At 41.6% G+C, this 18,167-nt stretch overlaps 2 protein-coding genes across 5 annotated transcripts; both read left to right on the top strand.

The window, feature by feature from the left end:
* The first annotated feature begins 6,160 nt into the window (after positions 1-6,160).
* On the top strand, positions 6,161-14,109 carry LOC100704887 (acetylcholinesterase collagenic tail peptide). 4 transcript variants are annotated; one of them, XM_025902376.1, is made up of 19 exons: positions 6,162-6,601; positions 6,698-6,834; positions 7,184-7,304; positions 7,385-7,494; positions 7,611-7,730; positions 7,967-8,011; positions 8,169-8,195; positions 9,036-9,107; positions 9,209-9,271; positions 9,366-9,392; positions 9,493-9,537; positions 9,705-9,740; positions 9,819-9,899; positions 10,063-10,159; positions 10,281-10,420; positions 10,572-10,691; positions 10,929-11,058; positions 11,570-11,672; positions 13,241-14,109. In XM_025902376.1, the coding sequence occupies exons 3-19, from the start codon at positions 7,202-7,204 to the stop codon at positions 13,308-13,310; spliced, it is 1,389 nt and encodes a 462-aa protein (XP_025758161.1). In that variant the 5' UTR covers positions 6,162-6,601; positions 6,698-6,834; positions 7,184-7,201; the 3' UTR covers positions 13,311-14,109. The 4 variants fall into 4 exon arrangements, with proteins under 4 accessions (XP_025758162.1, XP_025758163.1, XP_025758161.1 ...); XM_005453818.4 differs by lacking the exon at positions 6,698-6,834; XM_025902377.1 differs by lacking the exons at positions 6,698-6,834; positions 8,169-8,195 and having other exon boundaries at positions 6,161-6,601.
* A 55-nt stretch (positions 14,110-14,164) lies between these two features.
* On the top strand, positions 14,165-18,126 carry LOC100693705 (peptidyl-prolyl cis-trans isomerase FKBP14). The gene is made up of 4 exons (XM_003448861.5): positions 14,165-14,502; positions 16,711-16,862; positions 17,300-17,427; positions 17,680-18,126. Exons 1-4 carry the CDS (start codon positions 14,306-14,308, stop codon positions 17,836-17,838), a joined length of 636 nt encoding a protein of 211 aa, XP_003448909.1. The 5' UTR covers positions 14,165-14,305; the 3' UTR covers positions 17,839-18,126.
* The last annotated feature ends 41 nt before the right edge of the window (positions 18,127-18,167 follow it).

Below are 18,167 nucleotides of genomic sequence, written 5' to 3'. Positions count from 1 at the left end.
AACTTATGTCCTGTTTCTACACGGACTGATCTGCTGCTCAGTGTCCATCGCTCCCTCCTTTAAAATCCTGTTTATCAGTTTTAATTCAGATGTGTCAGTCTGAGGGTGAACACAATCTAAATAAATCTAAATAAAACCAGCTTGAAGGCTTTCTATTCAAATTTAAAATAATTAATTGTCTGAAAATAATATTGTTATGAAGGCTAGATGCATTTCCAGGAGTGGGGAGGTTTTTTTCTTTTTTGTCTTTGCCAAGGTGTTTAATCTTGAAAACTGCTTGACACACTGGCAGGCAGAAAAGACCATTTGGTGAAAATATCAATTCTGGGGATCTGGAACACGGAAAGTAGAATATCTAAACAAATGGAACCAGCTAACCTCAAACACTGGTTATACTTTGAGTATCTCTGGTGTTTTTTCACCACCGGTTTGTACACACATACAGAAAGACATTACTATGACATCCACTTCAAATTGAACTACAGGGTGATGCTATCATACATGATATTGAGACACACAATTCTAATCTGATATGACATTCTTAGCAAATTTACAGCCAATAAAACAAAACACAAATTAAATTTTTTTTTTATTTTTTATTTTATTTTGTTTTGTGGTTTGGTGCCGTTTCTTAACTCAAAATGTCCTGTTGTAATTGGACATTTTGATTTAAGAAACAGCACCAAACTCCAACAACACTTCCCTCATGGTGCTTTATATTGTAAGGTCAAGACCCTACAATAATGCACAAAAACTCCAACCCCCTAGAGCAAGCACTTTGGCGACAGTGGGAAGGAAAAACTCTCTTTTAAAAGAGAGAAACCTTCGGCAGACCCAGGCTCTGGGATGGGGTGGCCATCTGCCTCGGCCAGTTGGTGATGAGGGAAGGAAGTTGGGAGAAGAAGAGTGGTTCTCTTTAACCACTCTGGTTTGAAAATTAAATTTAGATGCCCAATTTAAATGAATATTTTAAGCCAATTTAAGAGTTTTGTCACATAATCGCATGCACGTGTCAGTTGAATTTTAGCGTGCACACGAGAAAGCCCTAAAGATGATGTTTCGGCTCCTCAGTTTGGCATGTGTTTTGAAGGTTTTGACGATTGCTTCGTCAACCACTGGGTTGCTTGACTTCATTAAGAGTCCTGGAGAATCCCACCTGTCATGGAGTTCGTTGTATACTGACAGGGCGAGTTGTTCAATGTTCTCCAAGGACATTTTGTAGTGTTTGGACAGAATTTTGTTCCAGATCTTGTGGGAAAGCCTCTGTATAATAAAATCTGATGTTCCTGGACGCCATGTTGTCGTCTCATTTTCTTGGCTCATAGCGTGCATTACCAGAGCTTGAGTGACGTGTTTCACCACTTCCTTGTACTCTTCCCTGTTTTTAGAGACACTGAGGACTCTTCTTGGTAATGACAGCAGCTTTTTGGTGAAGGCTGGGACAGTAATATTATCAAGCTGTTCCCTCAGCTTCATAATCAAATGTTTGTCCTTGCAGCTGTGTGCTATGCATAGATCCTTGAGAATGGCCTTGTCAAGATTTTTCAGCCGTTTTGGGGACAGATCCAAATGTTTCAGCTCGATTTCAGCCCAGATTTTCTGAATCAGGCGATCGCTGATGCAGTCAGGAGTGAGGCGCTCTGTGAAGAGCTTGTATTTAGAGGAGACTTTTTCTATGGCCTGAGAAACCACCAACTGGATCAGTCTGTTGACACACAACTTTTCCTCCATTTTCTGTGTTTTCTCCAGTGATGATATTTCAGCCTTTGATGAGGACGACTCTGGGGTTGCCGTCTCTACTGCCTCTGTCTTTGCCTCCGCTAATTCTTTGGTCTGCTCGTCCGTTTTTTTCTGCATTTCTTCTGTGTCCTTCACCACTTTCTGCTCTTCCAGGACTTTCTTATTTTCTTCCTGCTGGACTTTCTTCTCCTGCTCCAGATTCTCTCTGTGTGTTTTCTCATTCCACAGAGTTTCTTTCAGAGAGGCCTCGTGCTTCTGAAGCTGTGCGAGCTCAGCAGACAGACTTTCCTTCCCCTGTTTCAGGATCAGGATTTCGCTGTCCCTCTGCCGAAGCTGCTCTTTCAGACAGTTCATCTCAAGGTCAAAGGTTATGATCTTTGCCTGATCTGAACAAGTCTGATCCTCTTTTTCTTCTCCAGCTTGGATCTTATATTGGTCCAGCTTGGTACGCATCATTGAAATTTGTGCCATCAGCTGTTTGATTTGCTGTCTGGCTGTCTTTGAATCCTCTTTTAAAAGTTTATTTTCAGACAGAGCTTTTAGGAAGGCTTTCCTAACCTGAATAAGGTCGTCCAGTGTACTCTTTGGCAGAGTGCACACAAATGTTGGTTTCTCGTGTGTCTGAAGCTGTGCAAGTTCGGCAGACAGACTGTCCTTCTCCTGTTTGAGGATCAGGATTTTGCTGTCCCTCTGCTGAAGCTGCTGTTTCAGACGGTTCATCTCAAGGTCAAAGGTGATGGTCTGACCTGAGTAAGTCTGATCCCCTTTTTCTTTGGTGGTGCTGCTCATTTCCACTTTGCGTGACACTGATTCATCAGTGAGTTTTCCAGCTTGGATCTCATACTGGTCCAGCTTGGCACGCACCAGTGAAATTTGGGCCATCAGCTGTTTGATTTGCTGTCTGGCTGTCTTTGTGTCCTCTTTTAAAAGTTGATTTTCAGAGAGAGTGTTTTGGAAGGCTTTCCTAACCTGAATAAGCTTGTCCAGTGCACTTTTTGGCAGAGTGCACACAAATTCTGGTTTTGCTTTTTGGTTGCTCATTTTTGACATTTGGAACAAAGCTTCGGTGTTACAATGAATCAAATATTGAGATAAAACTGAGGGTAGCAGAACAAAAGTTCATCCAGTGAATCGCTCGTGACTGTAAGCAAGAAACGTGCTTGTCCAGTGTGGGTTTCACCTGCTATTTGTGGACTTGGGTTGACTTTGATGTGACGGCCTGATTCTCTTACCTTTCATCTTTGAAACCGGCCCCGCCCACAACAACGCTCCCTATTGGCTGATTGAAAATAGGTAACGCCCACAAAGAACAGGCTGTCAGACATTCTGACGTCATGGCCCGATTCTCTTGCCTTTCATGATTGAAACGGGCCTTAATTTGCTTAAGCATTTGGGTCACTTCATTGAAAAACAAAAAAACAGTCTGATAAATTTTACTTAGGTACTCAAAACTTAGTCTTCCCTTTTGAGAGTATCTTCTTTACAGTGCTAGGACCAATTCTGTTTACATTATACATGCTTCCCTTGGGCAGTATCGTTAGAAATAAGAAGTAAGAAGCCTTCAGCACTTCAGACACAAGGGAAGCAGCGATGCAGAAGACTGAGATTCCCGACTATCCGGTTGTTCAGTCTGACGTCACTAGCCGTGTCTGGGCCTAAACTCTGCTGCAGGTCCATATATCAAATGATCACTGTGGCATTACTGAGAGTTAAAACACTGTCTAAAGTCTTTCATCTTTAATAAAATGATCAGCGTTCTTCTCTACCAGGTGTAACAATTGAGTTTAACATCCAGGCATCCATGAAAACGGAATTTATGACATTTAACGGAGTTAGAAGTTAGCAGGAAGTTAGCTCGCTAGCTTCCATCTAAATACAATATAGCATGTCCTGACTGCAGGGGTTTAGAAACAAATTCAAACGTACAGCTCTGCTATCACTTCCAACATAAATGAAGACAGAAAACTAAACAGCAGTGACGTTTGTAGGGTTACTGAAGTTTGGCTAGCTGGTATATAATGATGTGCTACGTGACCGCTAGCGACACAGCTATGTTAGCATAATATAAACAAGCTAACTTTTTTTCCACTCGATAAAAGTTAACGTGGGTGTTCTCAGTGGTCAGGAACAAATGTAATCGCATGGCAGGATGCTGTAAACGGACCAAACTTCAGCCAGGAGAACAACTGAGATAATCCATCCACAATACGAGGTTAGTTATTCATATACTGCTGCATGGGCTGTGCTGTAGTTACATCGTAAGGTTTTAAAAACTGAGCTTAAATAAATGATTAGCGGTAATAAAAGCCGAGGGAGGTCAACGGTGATCACTGACTGTTTAATGAGCTTTTTGAGATTAAATAGAAGAAAATACAAAGCATTAAACATGTTAACAACACAAAAGCCATATTAAACGCAGGCTACTTTAGGCCCGGAAGTAGGATTCGTCGCGTCATCACTGAACAACCGGATAGGAGCAGTGTTGCCAACTCCTCAGTAAGGAAAATCGCTATTGGCTGTCCTAAAAGTCGCTAGAAGTCACTAAATGACGTCATCGCCTAATTTGCATAATTGGTCACGCTAATGTAAATGTAACCTACGTTGTTGGAGAGAGAAATAACATCATGGAAGAGACATAAAGTGAGTAAAAAACGTCCTAAATGCATTTAGAATTTATTTAGAACTACAAATTAAATTTCTTTTAGCAATTATTGTTTTGGTTTTTTTAATGTCACAATTCCAACCCTGCTCCTTTACCCGGGCTTGGACTGGCAAAAGTGACCCAAAATCGGCACTCTGGTGGGGTTACTTTGTGTGTGTGTTTATGAGTAGTTTTAAACCTTGTGATCCACAAAACAGCATAACATTGAAAGAAGAATTGACTGCGTTACAGTCAGTGCGGGAGCAGCGGCTTCGCTCATGCGCGATTCATTTGCAGTTTGAACGCATAGGGGTGAACGTCTCCTAACATGATAGCAGCTGCGTGAGGACTATCCTCCGCCTATGAGCGCTTTGGCACGGGCGAGGTGCCCACGGCAGCACCCGCTGCTTGTTGAGAGTAGGAGCGATATGCGCTTTCACGTCAAAAAGTCGTCATAAATAAGACTCCAATAACACCAGAAAAAGTCGCCAGATTTGTCGCTAGTCGCTTTTCAGAAAAAAAGTCGCTAAGGGGGTCTGAAAACTCGCTAAATATAGCGACAAAGTCGCTAAGTTGGCAACACTGGATAGGAGACCACCCCAGACCAGACCAATTTTTTTTTTAATTTTGTTTTGTCAGATGATGAAACTGGCTAAAATAAATAAATAAAGCAAGTGAACAACTGGGGAGTTGTGTAATCATAAAGAAAATCAAGAGGTTTTCCTGGATGAAGTTAAAAAAAATTTTTAAAAAGTTGAAAATAAATCATTCTGATGTGAATGAGTTGCTGACACCTAATGATATACAAACAGAATTGTTTTTCAGAGTCTTATGGCTCAGAGTGAAGCGGTTTGCATCGGTTTAATCACCTTCAGTTTATTTATTATTAGGATTTACCTTAAAAAAAATCTATTGCTTCAGTTGTTTCCTCTACCTTTAAAATCTATTTGAGTCTGAGGTCCTCGTCATTGCCATTATTTACTGTTCAAAGTGATCTGCAGAGAAAGTACCTCCTGAAACTCGTGCAACGAAAAGGGGCATGAGAGCGTTAATCCATACTGTTACATTTACAGTAAAGATATGTAAATATCCTGCGTTAAAACACAACTTAATGCTAAAATGCGCTAATTTAGAACTCCCATTGTCTTGTTTCTGGTGTGACTGACAGGTGTAACTCACCCAGGCTTCTTTTTGCATGGATTGTTTATACACAGAAGAGAATTTACTGTGCAGTCATCAATTCATTTCCTCTTCTGCTGAAACTGCAGTTGGAGCTGGAAAGCAGAGTACAACCCTTAAATTCAATCTGAAAGACAATCATCATATCTATATGCTTTGCTTTAACCCACTATGATGGTGTACAGAGGCAAAAAAAAAAAAGAAGTAATTGTCCACAAATTTTGCGTGACAGCTGATATACAGTTATGTCGTCAGTATAAAATGTTCATGTAAAAAAGCATCCAAATAAAAGTTTTTATTAACACATAACATATTTCCTGCAGTATCTGAAGCAGCATTTCGTCTTATTTTCTTTATGTAATCTTTATGTACAAAACAGTGCAATTTAATTGGAAAACCAAAGTGTTAATTGGTAAAAGCTAAAGATAAAATCCACGTTACAAACAATTATCACCAACAGTCTCGATCAATCAGCTGCTAGTGAAACTTTTTTATTTTATTTTATTTTATTTTATTTTATTTTATTTTATTTTATTTTATTTTATTTTATTTTATTTTATTTTATTAAACGGACAAAGGTATCCAGCAGAGGGCGCCATTACTCCAAAAAAGAGCTCACCACTGAGGACGCAGAACGTGCCAGGCCAGTGCAGGCACGCGCAAACTTAAATTGCGTTATGCGGCCAGCTGTCCTGAACTCGATCCAGATGACACAACAGTAAATGGTCCCGCGATCCACGCCCGCTGGGAGCTGAGCAGCACACCGCCGTGTCTGCTCCACTCAGTGGCTTCTCTCTCTGATGGGCTCTGAGGAGCGCCAAGAGAAAAAACAAACGGTCCTCTGAGCTACAATTGTGTTGTTATTGACCGGCGGTGAAGAAGCCGGTCGATAAGTGGATCGGATTTATTAGCTCTCCAGATTGGCTACACAAATGTCAGAGGAGCCACAGTCCTCGGGACTGCACAGCGCGCATCTCATTTAGACGAAAGGAGCGCCAGACGGCGTGTCTACAACAAGTGCGGCGCAATTTCGAGCTGAAGGTAAAGAGATCGCGCGAATCAAATCCACTGGGTGACATTTATTAGTGGTTTAGGGCTGTTGGGTCGTTTCGACAGCATGTACTGTTTAATCAATAGGCTGCGAGAAGAAGAAGTGAGCGCCAGTGACGATATGATATGGAGTGACACGTGAGCCTTTATCAGCATCTTTATGCAAAGCCACCCTCCTGTTATTGACCTGCATTGACCGCATGCAGTGTGAGCGTGTTAAAATGGTTTGTGTGAATGAATCTTACTATTGTTGACAAGCAGTGGCCTCCACTCTGTCTAATTCTGGCACAGAGGGTGGGGAGGTGGTGGTGATGGTGGTAGTGGTGGTGCACGGCTGGAATTACAGCGGTGTTTGAATCTGCTGCAGTGTGGAGCTGCAACAAGTTTATGATGCTATAAGGAGAGAGAGAGAGAGCAGGCGAGAGAGAGGCTTTTAGTGGACTGAAGTGATGAAATAGTGACACCCTCAAGAGGGAATAAGGAAAAGTGACAGGTGCCAACTACTACAGTAAGCTCAGGGAACAGAAATAGAGTGTACTCTGTGTATAACCGGCTGCCCTGTGTGCGTTTTAGGAAAAGTAACCCAGCAGCATGGACCTGGAGAATATTGCAGTTACCTTTCTCATCCTTCTGAGTGCTGCATGGGCCTCATCTCATCACTCCTATATGGACAGCATCCTCTCAGCCCGCTCAGGTAAGTCCAGCTTTGCGTGTGTGTGTGTGTGTGCATGTTCCAATCTGTCTGACGCACAATGCTCTCTTTTCTCCTCTCAGCCTTAAGGTTCCTGGCTGAGCCGATGAGGTTTGACCCCTGTTGTCTCATGTCACCTCCTCCACCACCACTCTTCCCTCCTCCGCCTCAGCTTTGGAAGAGGGGCAGCCCTGTACGTCTTCACAAACACACCTGTTTCTATAGTACAGTCTCCCCTACCTGCCCGATGTAGGCCACTGACTTAAAAAGAACGTTTTCTCTGATTGTGTGTTTACTGATCGAATGAAGGACAGCAACAGCCTGTTGGAGCCGAGTGTTTTCGGAGGGGAGGCGCAGATAAAACCAAAGCCTGTGATACCAGGATGTCCGCCTGGACCTCCGGGACCTCCGGGTCCGCCTGGCCCAGAGGTAAGGCTTTACTTCAAAATAAATAAATAAATAAGCTGCTGCACAAAATCATTCTCTAAAAGCAATTCAGCCCGATTTAGTCACAGAGCATCCATCTGACAGCAAAACCATTCTAAGACAGCAGATGGACATATTGTTAAACAAGCGCAAACCTTTTTAGTATTGATTTTTCTACAAATGTACCATGCTCATTATGGGATATGTGAGATTTATATAAATCTGGTGACATTTTTCAGGGTCATGGTGGATTGCCCGGCATAAGAGGACCAAAGGGAGAGAAGGTGTGTGTGTGTGTGTGTTTTGAGGGTTTTGTTTGAGGGGTGGGGGTGAGTGAATTATGTCTCTAATGCAGTTTTCTGTAAAAGCATTTGTGTTTGTGTGTGTCCTTGTGCTCTTCTCTGCTCCCCATCTCCTGCCCCTCCATTTGTCCTCCTCCAGGGAGAAATTGGACGTCCAGGGTTAAAGGTGAGCTGCTCATCCTCTCCTGCACATCTTGTGCTCCTCAACTCTCTCCGGTCCATCTCATCATCTTGTCCTTGGTGTAATGGGATCAGGATTTTCCACAGTGTCTGCCTCTATTCTCCCCCCTGGATGCATCCTGGAGCTCTGTGATGTGATTTGTCTATTGATGTGCTCAGAATATCCTCTGCAGCTGCTAAATGGGTCCCGCTGCATTAGTCCCAGAAGCTGCTCGGCCTGCAGCAAACTTTGATCCCTAGTTGTCTCCCGCTCCTCACCTTGCTGTTCCTTTTTTCTCCTCTGCTCCGTCTTCCCATCTCCGTCTTTCCTTTTCCTTGGCCTTCCTCCAGTAGCTCTCGTACCAAACTCTAGTCCTGCTGATCCAGCCTCTCCAGCACTCTACTTCTGCACTTTAATCTCCCTAAGTGCCTTTGCTCTTCGTGATAAATCACTCCACACGCACACACAGCAGGTCCGTGGTGTCTCTACGGGCTGCGGTTTTAATGAAAGGCAGCTAAATGAAAGCACATTGCTTAGCATGGCAGCAGCTCTGCAATGCTTGTCCGGGTGTCACTGAGATGTTCGGCTGTTGTCTATCATGTTTGGCTCTTTTGCCCAGAACTGGCAATGGAGTGGGATCGATTAGGCTTTCATTCCCGTCCAGTAATTAGCAGAGCTTCTAGAGCTGAGTCTGAGTCGGAGGTCGGACTCTAAATGCCAAAAATAAATTTTGAGTTTGCTGCAAAGTTCTTCGTGCAGTTTTGAGTAGACAAGCAGCTTTTTGTGTTCACATCACTTTTACTGAAGGGGGCAGAGAAACTGTTACTGGTATTGATGTTTTTGTAGGGTCGTACTGGAGCCCCAGGCCTGCCAGGCAAACAAGGACTTCCAGGATGGCCTGGCCCACAGGGGCCCAAGGTAAGTGTCATGACTCTCCCTCCAGGCACAGACACATTTTTGGGTACATTTTGTTTTTTACTCCTGACACCTGAAAGACATCTAGTTGTATTTTTTCTAAGGGTGAGAAAGGGGACCCTGGACTCATGGGCTTGCCAGGACTGAGAGGACCACCTGGAATAAAGGTTAGTGGCGTGTTTACAGGACTACCTGTTTGATTCTTTTTAAGCTTTCTCTCTCTGATGTACTCTTATGTCTCTTACGTCTCTGTCTTTTCAGGGTTTACGTGGTTACAAAGGGGAGAAGGCAAGTTCTGTGTCACATCCTCTAAACTAACTGCTCTTACTAAAAAAGTGTCATGTTCCACATTTTCTCTTTCTCCTCATCCCAATTCTTTTTTTATAAGGGAGCTCGAGGCGATCCTGGACCAGTAGGCCTAAAAGGCGATAAGGTTTGATACACTTCCTTTGTTTTAAATCTAAAATTAAAATGATTTCAGACCCTTTTCTTAGTTTGGCTGTTTCAGAGCCTGAATAAATTACTGTTAAGTATTTCATAGGTACATGTTATGATAAAGTCATTGTTCTCACAACAAGCTCCCATTCTGTCTCTGAACAGGGTTCAATTGGTTTGCCTGGGATGCTTGGACAGAAGGTAAGAGTAATTAAAGACTTAAGAAGATTAAAGATTTGATTTTTATCCAGTTATTCCTCATCTTTGCTTCTCTCAAAGGGTGAGAAAGGACCAAAGGGAGAGCCAGGAACAACAGGGAAGAGAGGACCAACTGGGCGTCCGGGGAAGAGAGGCAAACAGGTGAAAAAAATAAACATTCTTAAAACAGTTTTGGAAAATATAGCCAGTGAAGTGAGGTCTTTTACCTCACACACACTCACTGATGCTGTTCCCATTGATTAGCACTTTTTTTTTTGCATAATTGATTTGTAATCTACTTTCTGGTATTTTATAATTTGCACAGGGTATGAAGGGCCAGACTGGGGCCACTGGATTGATGGGCCCTCCTGGACCTCCAGGTCCTACTGGCCACCCTGGGCCACCTGGTCCTCCTGCATCAGGTATAGTAGCTCGCAGACATGACACAATCAGAAGCAGTTAGCCGCAGTTTACTACACAGTATCCCACTGGCTGCTTGTGTGTTATCCAAGTTTATTTTTGTAAACTCTGCGTTTCATATAGGTCTCTATCTAGTAGGGGAAAAGGGGGAGAAGGGTCTTCCTGGTCCACCGGGTCACTGTAACTGTGAAGGTGCTCTCGGACCAAATAATGCTCCTTTTGGAAGTTACACACAGCGGCGGGGTGGAAATAAAGTCACAGCGGTAAAACCACATCCTGTCACAATACTGTTATTGAGTATTTAAATTGGCATGCTTTCACTGATCTGTGTGTGTGTGTGTGTGTGTGTGTCTGTGTGCGTGTCTGTGTGTGTGTGTGTGTGTGTGTGTGTGTGTGTTTCATATTTACCACAAGATATTTGTGGTAAACAGTGAGGAGGAGATGGACCGTCTACAACAAGAGAATGCAATAGCATTCAGGAAGGATCAGAGGATGCTTTATTTTAAAGACAAAGATGGATGGAAGCCCATACAGGTAATGTCAAAGCATTTGCAGCACTGAGCAGCAGCAGGTCAACTGTAAGACTATATGTACTGATGAAGACAACGGTATGCAGCTGAAAGCACTAGAAGAAAGTGGGGGGTTTTTGGTAGGTGGTACACAAAAGCTTTCCACCAAATAAACTGCAACTTTAGCCTCAATGCTTTGATATCTTACATGCAAACCACTAGACTCAGAGGAAGTTGGAGCTTGTTCTTTCAATTTTTCTAGCCCTTCCAGCCATACCAGTCTACTGAGAAAGTCCCCGACAGAGTTGGTGTCTGTGGAGATGGAAAGGTGCAAGCCCAGCACGGAGAGGAGTGTGATGATGGAAACCAGATTGTCACCGATTCTTGCCTCAGTGAGTTCTGTGTTTGTTTTGTTAACTTGCACACCTGCGAAAATAGCCTGTAGAGGTTGAAAACTCATATAATCTAAGATGTCCCACTTTACTTATGTTTCTTTATCTCTTACATATATCCAGCTTATGTGAATTTAGACGAAACTGCTTTTCATTAGTCTAAATTTTTTTTAAAAAGTCTCCAACTGTAAAGTAGATTGGTTTTGCTGCTGATGAGGTACCCTGCAGAGCATAACTCCAGTACACCACAGAGTCTGAGCCCACATGGCATAGGATGAAAGCTAGTAAGCACTGTGAGACCTTTCCTTGATCTTTCATTAATCTCACCCCCCTCTTTTTTTTTTGCTGCCATCCTCTCCCTACTCTCTGCTTCTGTTCAATTAAATTAGCAAGAAAATGCTGTATTGGCATCACTGAAGCAGACTGCAGTGCCAAAGAAATTAGTAATGTCTTCTCTCTCCCTACCCTCCTCTGCCTCCTGCTGCCTCTCACCTCCTTTCCCTTGTGACAGACTGTAAGTGGGCCTACTGTGGAGATGGCTACAGACACGAAGGAATAGAGGAGTGCGATGGAAAAGACTTTGGTTACCAGACCTGCAAGTCTTATCTCCCTGGGTATGTTCACACACAGCTCTCAGAACACAAATGTAGTGTCCATTCATTTAGACTTGCTCCATTCAGACAGAGACCAGATAACTCAAGATGAATCCATTAAAGTGTCAACAACTGCATTTCTAACATGGGACTCTGTGAGGACAGACTATTTGGAGCCATTCTCACGTGGCCATTTGAGAAACTGAAGTTTTTGGCACACATTCACTTGGATTTCAATTTTCAATCTCAGATTTTGTACTGTGTTAGCAGCTAGTGAGCTAGTTACTGCATCATCTTTTGTCTTCTTGCAGTGTAGTAATCAGTGTTAGGGTGACATAATGTAATTCAAAGATGATGTTTTGTGAGCAGCACAGTTTGAAAACAGTCCGCTGGCCGGGCCTTCCTACATGGAGTTTGCATGTTCTCTGCAGCTACTCTGGGTCCTCCCATAGTCCAGAGACATGCATGGATTAGGTTAACTGGCAATTCTAAATTGGCCCTGGGTGTGAATGTGATTGTGAACGGTTGCCTGCGTCTCTCTGTTAGCCCTGCAATAGACTGTCCAAGTTGTACCCAGCTGGTAGCATAGCACAGTTTGGGGTTTTCAGTGCCGTACTTTATTTAGGCCAGGATTTCTGTGAGTCTGGACTTTAAAAAAATATAAAACATAAAATGTTATTAGTGAGCCATAAAGATGCTCACATGCAGATTTTTTGTTTTTTGACACGTTTTTTTAACTCCTTTTTATGGACTATGATGGCGTCAGAAATTCTCATATAGTTAAGAACCTTCAGCAGCCTAAAATGAATTTGTGTGACAAGTTTTGTTTCTCAACTCCTGGGTCCTCTACTACGAAGAAAGTTTGACATACCCAGGTTGTCTTTCCATTATGTGGATTCACTAAATGCAGTGCTGCTATAAAAAGGACAAAAGACAAAAGATTAATTTTGCAGCAATTCTTCAATCTGGGGATTTAGTGCACAAATTGGTAAAATAAACATTTTGATTACAGTTTGTTATTTTATCACTGAGTGTATGATCTGTGCTGCTGTTTACTTCTAAGGTGACGGCTGCAGATTAAAGCTCTGAAACTTTTAACTGGATACACTTAAACATTAAAGCTTACTGTAATTTGATTAATTGAACAGATATTCTTGATGTGTGTTCTGTGTTCTGGAAGCTGCAATTCCAGCAGAGTAAAAGAGACTTGGGGGCAGAATAGAATTGAGTATAACATTATTTTATATATTTTCTAAATCACTACATTAATACACAGAAATTCCAGTGACAGTGTGAGGCACAGTTTGTGCTGTTTAAGGGTTTGAGAGTAAAGATTAAATGGAAAAACAGATTTCAGACAAATTTAATATGAGGTATATTTAAAATAAAATTGTTGTAAAATTGTTTACTGTCAACTGAAAAGAAAAATCAAGAAATAAAGTTGAACATAAAAATCTATATTTATTACTGATGCTTTGAGAAATAAGCCAGTATGCTTATCTTCCAAAACTAGTCCTCTCATGAAAACTGTGAGACAATGTGGCACATCAATTGCACGTATTACAAACCAGTTTTTGTGTCTCCTGCAGGTCCTTTGGGCATCTCAAATGCACCGACTCATGCCTCATTGATTCTACTGGCTGCAAGTACTTCACCTGAATTCGGAGGTTTGAAAACCGCCTCAGTGGATCTTTGCAAATCCTCTTGATGATCATTGTGATCAAAGGGATTGTACTTCAGATTTCAACTGAAGTCTCACCACTTTAAAAAAATAAATAAATAAATAACCGACAGACTGAGAAAGAGTAGTTAAGGGAAGCTCTTGTGCCTGTTCTGAGCCACGAAAGGTCACGGGAGGTGTAATCTCTAACTGACCTCAGAGAACAGCTCTTTGCTAGTGTCACTTCATCGGCTGCAGCACTGTTACAGACACTGGAACTGTTGGGAAACCTTTTAATGATTTCATGTTTGTATCATACGAAATAGTTGTGTATGACTTGCTGACTGTTAATGCAGAAATAAGCTGTGTTATAAAGCACTTTTTAATATGAAAAAGCTATAGAGATATATGTACTGTAGTATACAAATCAGGGGTGTGTAAGTGTGTTTATTCCTGTGCAATATATTACAAAAAAATGCAGTATATTGATGAAGTGCAATGCTGTCATATTGCATGTAAATGTGTTTTTTTTAGTGCACGACAGACCGCTTTAACCAATGCTGTAAATATCCAAGCCAAAGTGAGGCCTTTTAGAAATGAATGTCCAAATAACTCAGATGGAAGAGATGGGAAAAAATGAATGTCATCCAAAAAAGGATAATCTTTGATTATTGCAGCAGCATGTGGGGGATACATCAAATCATTCATTAAATTGTTATTAGCTGATAATCTGCCTGCATGACTGTACGTTTCATGAAGCACTGTACACTAATAAAGATTCATTCAGATGTTGCCAAAGGAAAGTTGTGAGGGGGACTGTCTGTGGGTGGGGCTGCCGAAAAAAGATCAGCCAATCAGAGGAAAACTTCCTGCAACGACTTGTCTCTGCCACGTAGAGGAACAGCTGCACGTTTTCATGCTGCTGCAAGTCTGTTAGAAACTTTTTAGCTGCTTGTTCGTCAGGCTGTTTGTTCTGAAAGCTGACTGTGTCAGCATGCTGCTGGTTGTGCTGAGCTGGCTCTGCTCCTTTATGCTGGTGTCCGTCAGCAGCGGGGGGAAGCTGCCCGAAGCTGAAGTGACGATGGAAGTTCTGCACAGACCTTTCCTCTGTCACCGAAAGTCCAAGTATGGAGACATTCTGCTGGTGCATCATGAAGGATACTTTGAGAATGGGACCATGTTTTTCTCCAGGTTTGTTTGATGGCTAACGCGAGGCTTATAACACTCTAATATGATGATGCAACTGTCAAGGAAGCAATGAAGGAGCTGGCTGAAAGAGACATGCAGTGACGTCACCCTGGTTTCATAAACAGCTTTTATAGGTTTAAAACTCTCAAATGTCAAGTTTAGCATTTATTTGCAAGGGATCCAAAGTTAAATGTTATGAAAAACATGAGGCCCGTGGGCCAAAATAGGCCGGGCAAAGACTCCAATCTGGTCCACTGAACACATAGCTGTAAAACTTTTAACTACTGTCAAAGCCTTCCCCATGGCCATTCATACCACACCAAAGTTACTAAGTAATAGATAGTCAAATTATATGACAGAAAATTTTCATTTTTTTCACTAAAATGAGCAAAAACTTTGTTTTTTATTACATGGTAAGCTACTAGCAACTAGAACTTTTTTATGTAATTTCACGGCCAAAGAGTCATGCTGACCGATTTCTTCCATAGACTACAGCAGAAATTCTTTATCATGTAGAAAACCTGAGACAAACTATTAAAAATTGCTTCTTTTCCTTATATTAAGACATGTGAAAGATTCAATGTGTAGTTTAACTTCTTTACAAAGAAAGGGGAGTTTCACTGGTGGGCTGGACTAGTGAAGTGAAGTGGCCTGTATGTGGCCCACGATGTAAAGTGAGTTTGACATCCCTGCTTTAGTGCAAGGGTGTCAAACATTAGGTCCGTGGCCAAAAATGGGCCCAACCAAGACTCCAGCGCGGGCTTTGGAAAATGTCATTAGGATCAATTTTGGACTTTTAACTGTATTTTAAGTTTTAGAGTAAAGACCTCCCCAATGGACAGTCGTATTACACCAAATTAATAGTTAAACAATTAAATAACAGAAACCTTCCTGTTTTTTCATTTTCAGTAGAAAATTAACAAGTTTTAATAATATTAATGTAAAGTAGATTTTCTGTGACTTAACAAATTCTTCTGTTTTATAATTACAGGACTGTCTGGGCAATGAGCTAGCAGAACATTTTCTATAATTGTACACATTTCTTTCTTACAATTAATGCCCAAAGAGTCGTGGCAACAGATGTTTTTCATTTACTAGAGAACTATTTTTCTGTTGTGCAGAAAAACTGAGAACCTGTGTACTGTTACACTTCTTTTTCTAATACTAAGACATCTTAGGTATTAAGTCTGTTAAGATCAAAGTGGACTTTGTGTACCCTGCAATATAACATTTTCCATCTCTGTTCTAGCTTATATAGCAGCATATACTCTGTAATAATCCTTATTTATCATATGATATGTTTTAGTGCAGCTCTTGTGCATCCAATGCTTACAACAAGCAGCTTTAGTCTTCAGATTGGCTGGGCCTCACAGCTGTAAGGTTTTGACACTGGGTGGGTGGAAAAATAATATCCCTCTTCTTGAATTAATGCAAAATACTTTATTTATCCCATAAATAATAACATCAACTGCCAGATGACTCTCTGCCAGACAGATATTTTTTATGATTCAATACTACAGCTATCTTCTCTTGCTTTAGAATCAGGTGGTAAAGTGACTCAGGAACACAGACACAAGGCTAACACAGGTCTTCAGAACCTCGCACTGATGCCATCAGGGTCAGCATCCTTGCTGTAGTGTGTAGTTTCTCCAGCTGTCTTCTAACCAGGCCAGAAGTTTTAGACAAGCAGAGGTGGTTCCTCAGATGTGGGGTGGATGGGGTTCATGAATAATAAGTGGAGAAGGGCAAAATCATTGAAAGTGATGAGGGTGTTTACTGAAGGAGGAGGCTGCAGAATGCCCTCAGCTTCCTCCTTTGATCATGCTGCACTCTCCTCACTTCCTTTGTCTCCAGACATGAAGGCGTCTTTTTTTTAACAAGCAGTTCTTTCGGGTCACTGCTGATCCAAGGTTTATTGTTTTTAAAGCAGCATACAGTTCCAGCTGGAAGATGGTGTTCACGGGTTTCTTCTGAGATGGAGCTTGTCGATTTGTTAATTCTCAGTGGGGTTTACAAGTGGCTGGGTCCACAGTCTTTGAAATCACATAGAGCCTGCAGTAGAAAAACTGTCTAATTGGAGCATTCTTATCAGCAGGAATCATTATAACTCTGAGAAAAGCATCATAATTTCCCTTGACCTTTGATGACATCTCCGAGACCTTCTCAGCATCTCAACTTTTCACTCTTTCTACACCTGTGTTTGTTGACCAGTCGAGTCAGCGGTGACAAGCAGCCAATCTGGTTCACTCTGGGCATCAGAGAAGCAATCAAAGGCTGGGATAAAGGCCTGCAAAACATGTGCTCAGGAGAGAAGAGAAAACTGGTCATACCTCCAGAACTGGCATATGGGAAGGAAGGAAAAGGTACAGAAGCTTCATCCATATCTAAGAAGTTTCACCGCATGTTTTATAACACGGTCTTCTTGGTGTCTCCAGTTCTCACAGTGTGACATTATCATGCATGCATCTTATTATACTTGTCTTTCTTGTTTTTTTAATTGCTTCCTAGGAATGAATTCATTCATTCAGTGACATTAGTCCACTTTTTTTCTACATGGAGCATGTGAACAATACTGTGCTTTTTTTGTCTGGTAAGCACAAACCACTCTAACCCATAACATCTGTCTCTAACTAACGTTTCTAATGCCAACAGATTCACAGCAATAGATTTGCTTTTTATTCCCTTTTACCATCTGTGTTCTTCAACTGAAGAAAACTTCCTGTATGCTTACAGGAAGTTTTGGCAATATTCAGTTTCAGTTTGAACTGACATCTCTGCCCATCCTGTTCTCTGTATTCAGGTAAGATTCCACCTGAAAGCACGCTTACCTTTATCATCGAGGTGCTAGAGATCAGAAATGGACCTAGGTCACATGAGTCCTTTCAGGAAATGGACCTCAACGATGACTGGAAGCTCTCCAAGCATGAGGTGAAGATAACCATTGAAAACGCATATGAAGTTACATGGATCAGTTACATATCCCTTCCAACGTGGATTATGACCCTTCATAATTAAACACCGAAGCTCTCATAAGGTGTCATGTAATGGCTGGAAAATGTCACTCTAGACTTTATTTTCTGTACAAAGAGGAAAAAGTGTCATTTCTAATCTATCTTCTTATTATGTTTGTACTTTAGTCCCAATCATTCTCTGTCGTCCTGTTCTTTTCATGTCTGCCAGGTGAAAGAGTATCTGAGGAAGGAGTTTGAGCGTCACGGCTACCCTCCCAATGACACTCTACACGAGAACATGGCGGAGGATATCTTTGCCAAAGAGGATGAGAACAAGGACGGTTTTATATCCTCCAGAGAGTTCACTTACAAACACGATGAACTGTGAAGTCCCATGAAGCGCTCGTTTGTGTTTCGTGGTGGAAGTCCTTGTCAGAGACAGAGGTTATTTTTGGCTGTTTCAGTTTTACAGAAGCTTTAAGTCTGTGTTGTGTGGCGCTGCAAACCATCCTGTGTGACGCTGTGTGTGGTTAAGTTTTGTTGCAGATTGCTTTGTTTTTGTGATTTGTTTATTAAAATCCTTTTTGGGGCCACTGTTAGCTAGATTTTCACAAGTCAAAATATCTGTGTGAAAACTGTCATGAAATATCAGGTTAATGTTTTTTGCCTTTTTTTTTTTAAATAAATATAAATACATTTTGGACAAACTTGAGAAGA

The sequence above is a fragment of the Oreochromis niloticus genome, linkage group LG22, assembly GCF_001858045.2.
Source record: "Oreochromis niloticus isolate F11D_XX linkage group LG22, O_niloticus_UMD_NMBU, whole genome shotgun sequence".
Classification (NCBI taxonomy): domain Eukaryota; kingdom Metazoa; phylum Chordata; class Actinopteri; order Cichliformes; family Cichlidae; genus Oreochromis; species Oreochromis niloticus.
The sequence above is the reverse complement of the archived record's forward strand: the minus strand, read 5'-3'. Positions and strand labels throughout refer to the sequence as shown.

Coding starts and splice junctions, on each gene's coding strand:
- LOC100693705 (XM_003448861.5), top strand. CDS start 14,306: ATGCTGCTGGTTGTGCTGAGCTGGCTCTGCTCCTTTATGCTGGTGTCC. Junction 16,863..17,299: donor ATATGGGAAGGAAGGAAAAG/GTACAGAAGCTT, acceptor CTCTGTATTCAG/GTAAGATTCCACCTGAAAGC. Junction 17,428..17,679: donor GGAAGCTCTCCAAGCATGAG/GTGAAGATAACC, acceptor CATGTCTGCCAG/GTGAAAGAGTATCTGAGGAA.
- LOC100704887 (XM_005453818.4), top strand. CDS start 7,202: ATGGACCTGGAGAATATTGCAGTTACCTTTCTCATCCTTCTGAGTGCT. Junction 8,196..9,035: donor TTGGACGTCCAGGGTTAAAG/GTGAGCTGCTCA, acceptor ATGTTTTTGTAG/GGTCGTACTGGAGCCCCAGG. Junction 9,108..9,208: donor CTGGCCCACAGGGGCCCAAG/GTAAGTGTCATG, acceptor ATTTTTTCTAAG/GGTGAGAAAGGGGACCCTGG.